Below are 13,074 nucleotides of genomic sequence, written 5' to 3' on the forward strand. Positions count from 1 at the left end.
TCTGTCAACAGTGTTGAAGGAACACGAGGAAACAACTGAGAACGAGTGTGAATGAAATCAAATGGAGTGGTGAAGGAACTACCATAATGCAGAATAAATAAGTAAAAAAACGGCTGAGGGTACAGGGTACGTGAAAGCTCAGAAAGTTCGAATCGTTGGTATGTGCTCGGAAGGAAATCAGGCAGAGTACCGAAACACAGACTCTTCCAAATTTAAGGGTGGCATACCACGAACTTGACGTGGAGAGGGAATCCATAGCAAAAGCTAGAAGTGGAGTTGTATATTAACGTCAAAACAACATGAAGCACGTACGCAGTTGCGTACGCAGCTTCTTCCGACGCGCATCGGTGGAGCGTGGTGAAACCCTTGCTGGCACTACCCATCGCTGCACTTTGCGACGGCCCCAACTCTGTTCCAACTGCTGCCTGCACTGCGCCGTTTCGAGCACGTACGCAAATGCACCGCAACTACACTCGTGATTCATGTCCTTTTGACCCAGCTATAGACTGCGGAATCAGGGATGGTTCCGCTCACCTCTCCCTAATCGTCCTAAAAACGGCCTGGCAACCGCTTAATTTCCTACGAGGAACGTTAGAACGCTCCTCTATGTAGACGTCCTGGTCCCCTCAGCAACCTATTCATAGGTTTCTGAGGGGACCAGGACGTCTACATAGAGGAGCGTTCTAACGGTAGTAGAGGAAAACTCACTGGCTTTCGACCGGTGCGCAGCTGGATGCGGCACGTGTGCAAGGGTGGCGCGTTACAATTGAAATCGTCGTGAAAAACCGAGTCTTTCACGCCGTTTTTTTTACTAGTATTAGGGAGAGATGATGGGAACGACCCTTGTTCCTGCAACCTAAGACCCCGTATAGAGTTTGTTCATCGGAAATCCATACCACGTCAGATTCGCGGGTTGATGCCTTTAAGGTTTTATTTTAGTCATCCGGAAGTTCGGAAGAATAGAAACATCAGAAATTTTTAAATTTCAGACCTGAAATCTCGGTCATCTTTGCTGACGGTTCAGTGCGCATTATTGTATCGCATTATTGTCTATTGTAACTTTTACTGGAAAAATGTTGTACGTGACCTTCGGAGCACACATAAAAAAAGCATCAACGGGACGGTAGCAAGGTCCCGATGGCAAAGTTCTTGACAAAGTTTCATTTATCATGGATTGGTCGTGGTACCATGGGGTCTTCGGTTATTTCTCTGCTCATTCCGTCTCTAGTAGTTAGTGAATAAATAATTGTCTCTTAATAATCTTTTTCTTCTATTGTACAAGAGGGGCAAGTCTTCCTTCAAAACCCACACACTCAGTAGCAGAAAGTGTTTTTCCCAGCGCCAGTGTTTCTCCCAGCCCAACGACAAGTATCTGTTTAACAGAGCGATGTACCATGATTAGTACTGTTATTATTCAAACACCACTCTGTTATGTTGGGTGCTGAGCGCGCAGGTGAAGATCTTAGGCAGCTGCACCCTGCTTTAGGTTCTTTTGACCCATTTATAACTGCTGAAATATTCGGCATCTTAGTGGATTGGAATAAAGCAAAAGAAAACATATAGAATTTTTCTAAGATTCCTCTTTATAGCACTGTTCGTATGTGCAGCCTCCATAATTATGGCTCTAGGAATGGTTGGAGCGTCTAGAATTTTACATGAAGGGATTCTGAGGAACATTCTTCACTCTCCCATGCTCTTTTTCGACACAACTCCTATCGGGCGGATACTTAATCGTTTCGGGAAGGTACGTTAAAATGCCAAGCAAATCTTTTCTTCGCTTTTCATTGCAAGGTAAAGTTGAATTATCTTCTTTAGCAGAACGTTGAGGACTGCGCTTGCAGAAGTTTACGATGTTAAGCTTTATCCGCCAGTAGGTAGGATTGAGAAACTGCGAAAACTGCAGAAACGAAAAATCCACTACGAATAGAGCATTGATCAGAGGCAATGGAGTGATAGGTTTACACAATCACGCAACTCTTCACACTCATAAGAGTGACTGACTGAAATGAAATCGTCCAAAGCCGACCAGAAGTGGATTTAACGATAAACCAACTCATTGCACCCGTACGAGTAATGAAATCCACCTTAGGCAATAGAATTTCGTCTGCCTTATGTATGTAAGATCTTGCGAGTTGTTTCCCCTTACAAGCGTATTAGTTTGGTTCTCCTGATCCATTCATTTTCCTTGTAGGAGATAATTGGAGTTACGCGGCGATACTTGCAGTCTAATTCAGGACACTACCTACTAATGGAGAAACTCAAACAACGAAAAATTCTGCGAACGCTGCCTTTAAAGCTCGAAAAACTCTTAACACTTATGAGTGTGTATTCATATCTTCAATAATAGTAGTATGTGCAGTTCAACAAATTGAAAAGTAGAATCACGAAACAGGATGTGGATACCGTGGACATGGAGCTGCCAGAAGCCGTCGGCGAGCTCACGCTGACCGGCACTGACATTGCAGTTACGGTTTTCTTGCTCATCTTCACCACTCCCTGGGTGTTCGGTCCTCTGGTCGTCATATTCACCTTCAACGCAACAGTACTGGTAAATGTGCTCGCTTCATCTCGAATTTATGCTGTCCACTGACTTCTGGTGGATGTTTATATGTTGCGGTCAACTGATTGGCGTGATTTTTGATATCATCTCATTCTTGTCATACATTCGTTGTGCCTTGTTTTATTCGCATGCTCTTAATGCTGAGCTTACTGCTAGATTTCACATGTAATGTAGCATTTGTGAGAAATTTATAGCTTTCTTTATTTCGGAAGGGAATAATCCAACAAGTCATAGGATGTGGAGGCAATCGATACAACTTTGCCGGGATCGATTCGCTCGATGATCATGACAGCGTTCAACGTCGTCGCGACGATTCTCGTCGTAGTAATCGCCACTCCAGTGACCGCCATTCCATTTGCATTTCTCGCTGTTCTCTACATCGTGGTCCTGGTATGCTCACAACTGACCGGCGTGTAATGCTCTTGCCAATTTTTCTTTTTTTTTCGAGAGAAAATGTTCCTTCTAGTTTGAAATCAATTCGTCATGTAGCGTGTGTGTGCTCTGTCCTCTTTCTTCCAGAATGTCTATATTTTGTCTGCCCTCGAATGATTATTGGCATTATATTTGGTGTGTGCAGTGAGTTCGATTTTGAAAAATTCAACGTTGACTAGCTCTCTCGACTGGAGTTATTCAGCTCTTGAGAAAAAGAAAACTAAATGTACTTTTCTGAACAACCATTGACAGTTTATTGTGTGGCGGTGAATATTGCATGCAGGACGTGGAAATGCTGGATGCTCGACTGCCGTCCGCGGTTATGACGTTCGTCGGTTCCCTCCTACAGGCGTTAATGATCCTGTGGATGCCGATCTACGCAACGCCTGCAATCGTTTTGCTACTTACTCCAACCTTCGTCTTCTATTACTTTATTCTGGTTAGCATGCAAACTTGCTTATCTCTTTCAATTTCTGGCTCAGAACTTTCTGAAGGTTCATTCTTCAAACTTTTATTTTTAACTAAAGTTCGTGCTTCGAAGCTTTCAACTTCAGTAGCTTTCTATCAAAAGGAACTTTTCTCCTCTTCCTCTTCGTCTTCATCTCACTCTATAAAAATCTTCGACACTATTGGTTAGCACCAAGTATTAATCAGCGCAGTAGTACTTTACTTTACTTCTACCGCATAATGTCGAAAGGCAGCATACCGCAGAATTAACGATGTTGGGATCTCTCAACGAAAAGATAGTGTTATAGGTGTAGGTTACGAATATGAGCGTGACAAGGCTTAATTTTATCTAATCGTCTTGAAAAACTGCGTCGAAAACGGAGTTCCTGTGATGGATTTTTCTACGGGGCACCTTACAATGCGCCACAGCTCTACATGCGCTGCCGGCTCTGAGCAAGCCGATGCCAATTAGTGAGGTTTCCCAACAGTCTATTCAAGTAGAACAAGTGGATAACCTGGTGGGGGAAGCGTGTACGAAAGTGACGTTATAAAGTGCCTCGAGGAAAATTCGTATAAGAATTCCGTCTTCCACGCTATTTTTCAGAAAGAATAAGGGGAATTGAGGGTGAATGCGCTCATACTCGTAACCTACACCTCTAGTCCTATCTTTTCGTGGAGAGCTTCTAATACGTCAATTTCGTGATACGCCGCTTTTAAGTTTCAAAACGACGACAAAAGGCTTAGATAAATCATTTTCACTCTGCTGTCGAAGCAGGATATTCGGTTCCAGAGAATTTGAACCTTCTTGTAAAGAAATGAGTAAGAAATGTATGAGAACATTGATGAGAATCTTCAAAAAGTCGAATCTTTCCAGTGTCCAACATTTCCGCTTTTCGTCATTGTTGCTAGCATATACATATAGTAGGGTCAAAACGAAATGAAGCACGGTGTAGCCGCGCAAACGACTGCGCTCGAAGCGGCGCGGTGGACCGTAGCGGTTAAAGGCATCACCCCACGAATCTGAGGTGGTGCGGATTTCAGGTGGAGTATTCGTATACGGGATGGGAGACTACGGAGAGGGAGGTAATTCCGTCCATTTCTTCCTAATTGCCATAAAAATGGATCGGAAGATACGGCTTCAGGCGTTCTGGCGCACTACCTTCTGCAAGGAGTTCGACTGGAGCGCGCCAGCCTTGTGCGGCGCCGCATATTCCGAGCCGTTTTTTACGGCAATTAGGAAGAAATGGACGGAATCACCTCCCTCTCCGTAGTCCCCCATCCCGTATACGAATACTTCACCTGAAATCTGCACCACCCCAGATTCGTGGGGTGATGCCTTTAAGATCGTTGTGAGATTCCTGCTAGTACCACCCATCGCTGCAGTTCATAATGCTCGATTCCTACCGCTGTCACAGCCGCCAAACTGAACGGTGCTCCATGTATTTTTGACCCAACTACACAAAGGAGTGTAAATGTAGATGTCGTTTAGTAATGGTTATACAGTTTATGGAAACATTTCCCATGATTATCCAAAAAGAATCAAAAATAAAGAATTTAAAGCATTAAATGATGGGAAATGTTCGAAAGAAATGGCATAACATCTTCAACTGTATATCTACTTTTGCACTCCCTTATTTATTAAGCGATTTCAGCTCCGCCTCGTCCTGGTTTCACCTTTATGCTATGAATTCAAGAAATACATTGTATGAAGGTGTTGTCAGAATGAGTTATACATTCGTTAGTGATTGAAGGACGATTTGGAATGGAGGTGGAAGCGCAATGTAGTTGAACTGAGGCTAGCGGAAAAATGACCAAATTCAAATTTGCGACGAACATAGATTGTTTCGTGCTGATGCACGGATCGTCAGAACTATCGTGTTTAGAACGTTCATATGTACTTTTATAATAACACCGCACATGCCCTATTTCGAAGTATTGAGGAGTTGATTCAGTACAAATTTTGAAGCGACTAGATGTTGAATGCACTCCTAAAAGAAGCTTTTACGTGGCTCGAGTTTCGCAGAGTAAGATGTAGATCCTTGACGTACATAAAACAGTAGCTACCGACAACAGAGTTATGCAACTAAAAAACCAGTCATTCTTTAGAACTCTTCATTGGTAGGAGTAAAAATGCACATGAACGTCCTGGTCATCCAAATATACCTTTTTTAAAATCATTCTTCCGCAAGTGGTAGCGTCAACACCTCACAGTTTGTATTCGCCTATTTCACTTGCATCGCTTTATGTTAAAGGACGTGGATTGTTTGGACAATGCTGTTCCTCGTTCTGTAATGTCGCTTGTGCGCACGTTGATCGCTTCCGTCGAGATCGTCGTGATTATACTATGGGCGACACCAGCGTCGACAGTTGTACTCGCGCCTCTGTTTGCAATTTACTTCATGTTCTTGGTTTGTCCTGAAGTGTCTGTTCATTTGCTTGTATGCTTTTGCTTTTGTTCCCACCCCTAATAACTATCCCTCTTTATGTAATGAACGTGAGGATAGTGTTCAGTTGATCGTAGTGCATTTCATTCATAGCACAACCCAACATAATTTACAAGCGAAATTCTCCCCTAATATTTTGTGAATTATCGCAGTCAGCCATATATACATCTACAAACTGTTTGTAATCAACTACACATCTTTTGCAACCGATTTTTTGAACTGTTCAAGCTTAGCATTACTTTTTGATTAGGCTTTGTTGAATATGCTGCTCTTTTTCATACCACTTTTGAGAAAATTATGGTGACCAATGTTCGATATTTATCGTCATACACTTTTTTATACATTATATTCGTAGTTTAAGTGCGATGCAAAGTGTAGACTTACATGCATGAAGTTCTTGACGGTGTTGATAACGATAACATCACAAATTTCTCACAGACATAAATGTCCTTCGAAAATGTATCTCTACTTTTTTCTATCCCTTTATTTTTACAGCGAGACCTCGCTTACGCGGAATTTGCTCGAAACTCATTAGTCATGAATATGGGATTCATTTTGATCAGTTCCTTCCATAATTGTACTAGTACATGAGAACTAAGACAAGCTGAGATAGTGCAGTGACGTCTTTTGACATCACTGGTAGTTTTTTTTTTCAAAGAGTGAGTTTTTGTCTCCTTTAAGAATGTGTTGTGCTGCAAATGAACTTCTCATACGATCAACTGAAGACTATTTTCCATGTTCAACATGTATTCTCCAGTGTTTTCTCAAAGTGAAATCTTCAGAGATTTTACGTGAGCACATCACGTCAATTGAAACGCCTCGAATCAGCTTCACGATCACCGATATATTCTCATTTTCAAGTTGGTTTTGTTCTTATCGTCTCATCATTATTGTAGTGATGGAGAATTTTTGAGGAGTCCATCCAAGGCGCCGCTTCCATTCGTGCATACAGACTAGTTCCTGAGTTTGTCACAGAGTCGGAGCGGAAGGTCGATGAGAATCTTGCAGTGTATTATCCCAGCATAGTTGCCAATAGGTGAGAATATTTATTGCATTGGAAGTTTTGCGACAGAATTGTATTTAGAGATGTTATATGGTCAGCCGGGGCGGGTGTGGTGTAGCGGTTAGAGGTTCCGCTTCCTGCACGATCGATCGGAGGTTCAAATCCGCCCTAGTGCTCACCAAGCCTTTCATCCCTCCGGGGTCGATAAATTGGTACCAGACTTGTCTGGGAGGATAAAAACACTGACTTGACACATCGGCTAACCACCGCAAGTCATTGTATAGGCCAGATACACGTTCGTAAACCTCAAACGATTATGAATTGAAGTGAACGTGGGGGCGCATCCCAAGCGGATTGATTAACGCCAGAAACTTTATCCTTTAAAGGCATCACCCCATGAATCTGAGGTGGTGCAGATTTCAGGTGGAGTATTCGTATACGGGATGGGGGACTACGGAGAGGGAAGTGATTCCGTTCAATTCTTGCTAATTGCCGTAAAAAACGGCCCGGAAGATGCGGCGCCGCACAAGACTGGCGCGCTCCAATCGAACCTCTTGTACAAAATGGTGCGCCAAAACGAATGAAGCTGTATCTTCCGGGCCGTTTTTTACGACAGTTAGTAAGAAATGGACGGAATCACCCCCCTCTCCGTAGTCTCCCATCCTGTATACGAATACTCCACCTGAAATCTGCACCACCTCAGATTCGTGGGGTGATGCCTTTAAACTTTATATGGTCAGCCGGCTTCGCTGGCTATGTTTAGTCATGGTCGCTCATCGTGAAAGTACCAACTTCCTCACTTCCTTTTCTAACAAGCTTTTTTCACCCTACTTCCTTTTTACGATAGAATGCTTGAAAAGGGTAGTTAGAGGTCAGTGCGCCCTTTTCGCAACTGCAACGCTCCTCTTTATGGACGAAATATCTTACTCCAAAAACGGTTGCTATATCCATAATTGGGCTATGCCGGAGCCTCTACAATGGAGATTTTACGAAACATAAGCAGACACGAATAAGAAATCAGTGAACTGATATAATCGATGTATTTAGACAAAGTCTTTGTAACATATTTGTAATTTGTCCGTGAACAAGATATACGAATAAAGGCTCCTCTATTGTTACAAGTGACGTTACGAAATAACCGTTCGAAATTCGTGAGCTGTTGTTCTTCATTTTACGTGTACTGTATTCAAGTCTACGTACATAAATAATGATGATGTACTCAGTACGCATGTTTTTGTGCCCTAAAGGGGTTCGCTTTTGTTCGCATGTGTAGAAATTGTTCGAAAGTTGGAAGTTCGTAAGTAGAGGATTTTTTGCATGTCAGCTGGTAATGTTCTGCATCCGGAAAAAAAGTGAGCAAGAACATTGTATCGAAAAAAATGATACTTTTGAGCAAAGTAATTATCACATCCGTACTCAGCATATGTCAAAATCCCAGTAGACAAGGTTTATTGCGTCCAGAGCAAAATACGTCTAAATCCAATATAGTCGATATAATCGTTGAAACAATCAATACTTCAAGGTGATCTTATAATCTGTCCTCTATCCCAGAAAAATTCGCCTGCAAAATATGATCGAAATGGGTGCATCCGATTCGCCAGATTTGTATGCGGAACATATACATCCATATACACACTTAGTGCTTCATATATACTAAATTTCAGGTGGCTTGCAGTTCGTTTGGAACTGGTTGGCAACCTTATTGTAATGTTTGCCGCTCTTTTTGCTGTACTTTTCCGGGATTCTCCAGGAATCTCCGCTGGCCTTGTTGGTCTCTCCGTGTCATACGCACTGAACGTGAGTAACGAGTTATACAGTATTCCTCATTTAGTGAGACTCTTTTCATACTGTTCACAGCCAGATAAGAATTCTTCATTGAGGTGAAATTAGGAGAACAAAGTTGGGGCAGATTTTCAAGGCAAAGCTGCCCGCAGAGTTCGCAGCCGCGCGGGCGGCGCCGCCCGCGCGTGTCTGCACTTGATGGTTATTGGGCGCACTGTTGTGGACAGCCAATAGCCGCCAAAACCGCAGAGTTGCCAAACCGTGCGGCTGCGCGGTTCTGAACTCTGCGAGCAGCCTAAGTCAGGGACCTGTTCACCAGTATATGTGAATGAACTTAGTTTACAGGTATCGCGATGAAAACATAATTCCCTCACAAATCCAAAAATTCGAAGAGTTAAGAGTACTCAGAGGAAATTTTCCTCACGGAGTCTGTAAAAATACATCCGCTAAAAAGACGTGCGCCGTAAAAGCATGACTTATGTGTGGTGCTAAGGCAATAGAACCTTTGAGCGTTCGTGGAAATTTCCTTCGCTTTGTGAGTGAGCGCAGGTCCTTTGTCGGACGTCATGCAGATTGATGGCTCTTAATCTTTCTGACGGCTTTAAGTCTGGGATTTCTTCCGGAAGGAGTTTGATGCGATTTTTTTTCTGTGATACATGTAAATTACTTCTTAGCACTTACTAATTAAGAGACCCCAACCTTGAAAATCTTGGCGGACGAACTTGCAACTGAAATCAGATATTTTCTTCTGGACTAGTTAGTAATATAGTTGTACCCTTCACGTCCACTATGTTTCGTAGAATATCTTGATCGAGCCTCATAATTTTTTGATGAACATAAAGGATTTTGCTCTGTTCAGATAACGCAAACCTTGAACTGGGCTGTACGAATGACAAGTGAACTAGAAACCAATATAGTGGCTGTTGAGCGCATAAAAGAATACACAGACCTTACCATTGAAGGAGCGCATTCTAAACAAAAACCACCAGATTCCTGGCCACAGAGTGGGAAAATCATGTTAAAGGACGTATGTCTTAGGTTTGTTGTTGTTTTCTGAACTGCATGAGTGCTCCACCTCTATTATATTCTTTTCGGATATCGTCCTGGACTTGACCTTGTGTTGAAGAACATATCGGCGAGTATATCACCAAGGGAGAAGATTGGAATCATTGGAAGAACAGGAGCAGGTGCGAAACATTTCACTTGACTGTTTGATTCAAACATTTCCTTTTTTTTGAAATTTCGAAGTGCCCGTAGTTGGCGTTTGGACTTTCGTTCAAGTTCTGTTTTCTCAGGAAAGAGTTCTCTCACACTTGCATTATTCCGAACGGTTGAAATTGACAGTGGATGTATTGAAATTGATGACCAGAATATCTCTACTCTTACACTTGAGGTAAACACCCCTTAGTTTTTCAGCCTTGCCCATACTGGCCAAACATATCGTACCTCCCTTTAGGCAGCATGTCGTTATAGCATATCGTTTTAGGACTTGAGGTCTCGTCTTACTATTGTCCCTCAAGATCCTGTTCTGTTCTCTGGCACACTTCGGTTCAACCTCGATCCATTTGATGCTTACAGTACGTGAATATCTCTTCTTTTCAACTATTACTATTTGAAAATTCCAATTCTAGCTGACGAAGAGATTTGGAAAGCTCTGCGAAACTCTCACCTTGAACCTTTCGTCACATCTCTTGCTGATAGACTACAGTACCGTATTTCTGAAGGAGGCGAGAACCTGAGGTGACATTCGTTTTTTTTTTCATGTGGAGTTACATAGTTCTCACTTGGCTGACAACGCATAGTGGATATTTCCTAAGAACGCCAAAACGGTAGCAAATACCTCTTTCTTAGTATGCTTCCAACATAATGATTTTGACTCTTTTTTCCTAAATATAGCATAGTTACCTCAAGAATGTTTAACACCGATTCAGCACAGGTCTTGTTTGGCTTTTATGAAAATTTCGTAAGGTCCCAAATATTAATCAATCGTAATAGGTGAAATAACTACAACTACAACAACTGTTATTATCTTTTCTTATGGATATGTACTCCGGATCTCTCTCACTAGAGGGATCACAACCTGTTAGTCGCGAGAATACGTGGCGGATAGGGGCTAATCGTGGACCTTTTGCTTGCACAGAGACGTGGGTGGAGTAGACTCCCTGTTTCTGCTGAGCCAAGACTGACTCATGACATCCTTGTATCCCACAAGTCGGTGCGGCCAAAAGCCTACAATCAAGTGGGTGGGAGATGCAAAGGACAAATAAACTCCACATGTCCACTCCGGGAGGGGTGCGTGTAAGGAGGGTCCCGGCAGAATTTTGAGCATGCCCCGGTCATGCCTTTTCAGAACAATAATCCTAAAAAGATTCACTTTCATTGGCACCTAAATGGCTGACTCTGCTTACCTACCGCTAATCATACGCTGCGTCACCGGCTAGGACATAATTCACTATCTACTGAATTGTTTTGGAGAATCAGACACATTCACTGCAATTTTGTGACTTGAGGTGATCTCAATTTTGTAATCGTACCAGAAGCAAGAGAAATCCTCACGTGAAATATGAGATAAGGATGTATCTAATAGCTTCAAATTGCGCGCATAAAAATTTTCGTTAAAACGGAACATTCCAGCTTTCAAAAGTAACGGTAATGAGAATTATCGTTAGTCTGTAACTTCCAAGCTTTTTTGTAACCTAATTCCGAACAGACGGACCTTCTTTATCTCTGACTTCTTGGAACTTATAGGAAGAAAAAGAGTTCAAATTTAATAGGATTTCTAGACTTTCTGAAGGTGATATAAAGACAAACTCACTCCCTTTCTTTATTAGAACACCATACAAATTCCCATGTAATTCTATCTAACACTACTATTCTTTGACTTATTCGGTAATTTCGACAGCTCACACCACTCTTCTTTGCATATTTCCTTGTAACTGCGCAGTTTTCTGCGTCTCTGTGGCTAGAAGAACATCTAGGACAGTTGTCTGCGTCTTCAAGAACGACTCGAGCGTGACCTCGTCGAGGTATGTTCGCGTATCCGCCGGCATATCCACTAGACACGTTATGTCTCGGAGGCATTAGCGGAAAATCCGCCGGGACCCTCTTTAGCGTTTTCCCTAAAACTCATGGGATTGGAAGCTTGCAACCAGCCCATGGGTTTAAAAATTTTACGCACATCACAGTAATAGAAAAGAGTCTCCTGATTCCGGAGGGGAGCCTGGTACGGCGGCGCCAGGCTTCTCTCCGAAAGAGTAGGTTGAAGGAGTCATATAGACTACCGAAATGGAAAAGGACTAGGATGGCGATCTGTACTTATGACGCACGTACGTTTGCATCAGAAGCGGCCATTGAAGATCTGATGATGCAAGCCAAGAAGATTAAGTACGACGTCATCGGACTTACCGAGACGACACGACGCCACCCTCTCAACGTCGTATATGAAACTGGAAAAGAACCGTTCCTGGACAGCAGAGGTGTTGGTAGAGTTGGCGTCCACGTCAACACGAGTATGGCTAAGAACATCGACTCTTTCGAACAACTTACGACCCGAATCGCACGTTTGCGGATGAGAAGATGTGGTCCAACACCAGCTTTGACTATCTTCGTCGCTTACGCTCCAACATCAAGCTACAAAGAAGAAGAAGTCGGAGCTTTCTATATGGATCTAGAGAGGAGTGTACAAAGAAGACCGTACCTTTTACAAGGTCATTCTCAGTGACTTCAACGCCAAAGTTCGTCCAAGAAGATCGTCTGAGGAACTTCACATCGGGACCCACGACCTGCAATGGAATGAATAGGGAGAGAGGCTCTCCGAGTTCATCATGACGAATAAGACCATCCATGGGAACTCGCAATTCCAGAAGCCCTCATCTCTACGTTGGACGTGAGAATCACCCGGTGGAGGGTACCATAATGAAATAGACCAAATCATCGTCAATAAAAGGTTTTGCCTGACGGATGTCGCTGTTGTGCCAAAGTTCTATACGGGATCGGACCATCGTCTCCTCTGAGGAAGATTTTCCTTCACAGGGAGAGAAAAGAAACCCGCTAAGTTCAGAGAGCGAAATCCCAGAACTATCATTAACTGGTATCTATTCGCTACGCTAGCCGGCTTTTGTGAAGATTCCGCAATGGACAACATCGACAAGGAATGTGACCAGCTCGTTGAACACGTTCACGACTGCATGAAGAAGGCTGAGAGTTTTAAAACCACCAAGATACGCCTGTCTCTTGAAACTCTTGAGCTAATACTCCAGCGTGGAGCAGTACGAGCCGCAGGCCATCAAAAACTTAAAATTCGAGAAAGGGAACGCAGAAAATTACCCACTACTACTCTAATATCTTCGACACCCATGTCCACTTGAATCCTCACCACCTGAAGGAAGATGGACATGTAATTCCAG

General features: G+C 42.9%; 2 protein-coding genes across 7 annotated transcripts in view; both read left to right on the forward strand.

Annotated features, from left to right (window-relative positions):
- RB195_025428 (uncharacterized protein) overlaps nucleotides 1-13,074 on the forward strand; it is a gene marked incomplete at both ends in the record, with an annotated part of 32,054 nt that overhangs the window by 12,980 nt on the left and 6,000 nt on the right. Inside the window, 12 exons of one of the 6 annotated variants that reach the window (XM_064213567.1) lie at nucleotides 1,590-1,744; nucleotides 2,393-2,548; nucleotides 2,795-2,950; nucleotides 3,276-3,431; nucleotides 6,666-6,743; nucleotides 6,798-6,919; nucleotides 8,551-8,683; nucleotides 9,528-9,695; nucleotides 9,795-9,855; nucleotides 9,964-10,061; nucleotides 10,155-10,245; nucleotides 10,300-10,412. In XM_064213567.1, coding sequence (XP_064069444.1) covers nucleotides 1,590-1,744; nucleotides 2,393-2,548; nucleotides 2,795-2,950; nucleotides 3,276-3,431; nucleotides 6,666-6,743; nucleotides 6,798-6,919; nucleotides 8,551-8,683; nucleotides 9,528-9,695; nucleotides 9,795-9,855; nucleotides 9,964-10,061; nucleotides 10,155-10,245; nucleotides 10,300-10,412 — 1,487 coding nt within the window. Of the gene's footprint in view, nucleotides 1-1,589; nucleotides 1,745-2,392; nucleotides 2,549-2,794; nucleotides 2,951-3,026; nucleotides 3,137-3,275; nucleotides 3,432-5,691; nucleotides 5,848-6,665; nucleotides 6,744-6,797; nucleotides 6,920-8,550; nucleotides 8,684-9,527; nucleotides 9,707-9,794; nucleotides 9,856-9,963; nucleotides 10,062-10,154; nucleotides 10,246-10,299; nucleotides 10,413-13,074 lie in introns of those variants that run through there. The other 5 variants (XM_064213568.1, XM_064213566.1, XM_064213565.1 and 2 more) reach the window with 5 other exon arrangements.
- RB195_025429 (uncharacterized protein) lies at nucleotides 11,970-12,389 on the forward strand (the record flags this gene model as incomplete). Its single annotated transcript, XM_064213570.1, has 1 exon — nucleotides 11,970-12,389. The coding sequence occupies one exon, from the start codon at nucleotides 11,970-11,972 to the stop codon at nucleotides 12,387-12,389; it is 420 nt and encodes a 139-aa protein (XP_064069450.1).

The sequence above is a fragment of the Necator americanus genome, chromosome X, assembly GCF_031761385.1.
Source record: "Necator americanus strain Aroian chromosome X, whole genome shotgun sequence".
In the NCBI taxonomy this organism is placed as follows: domain Eukaryota; kingdom Metazoa; phylum Nematoda; class Chromadorea; order Rhabditida; family Ancylostomatidae; genus Necator; species Necator americanus.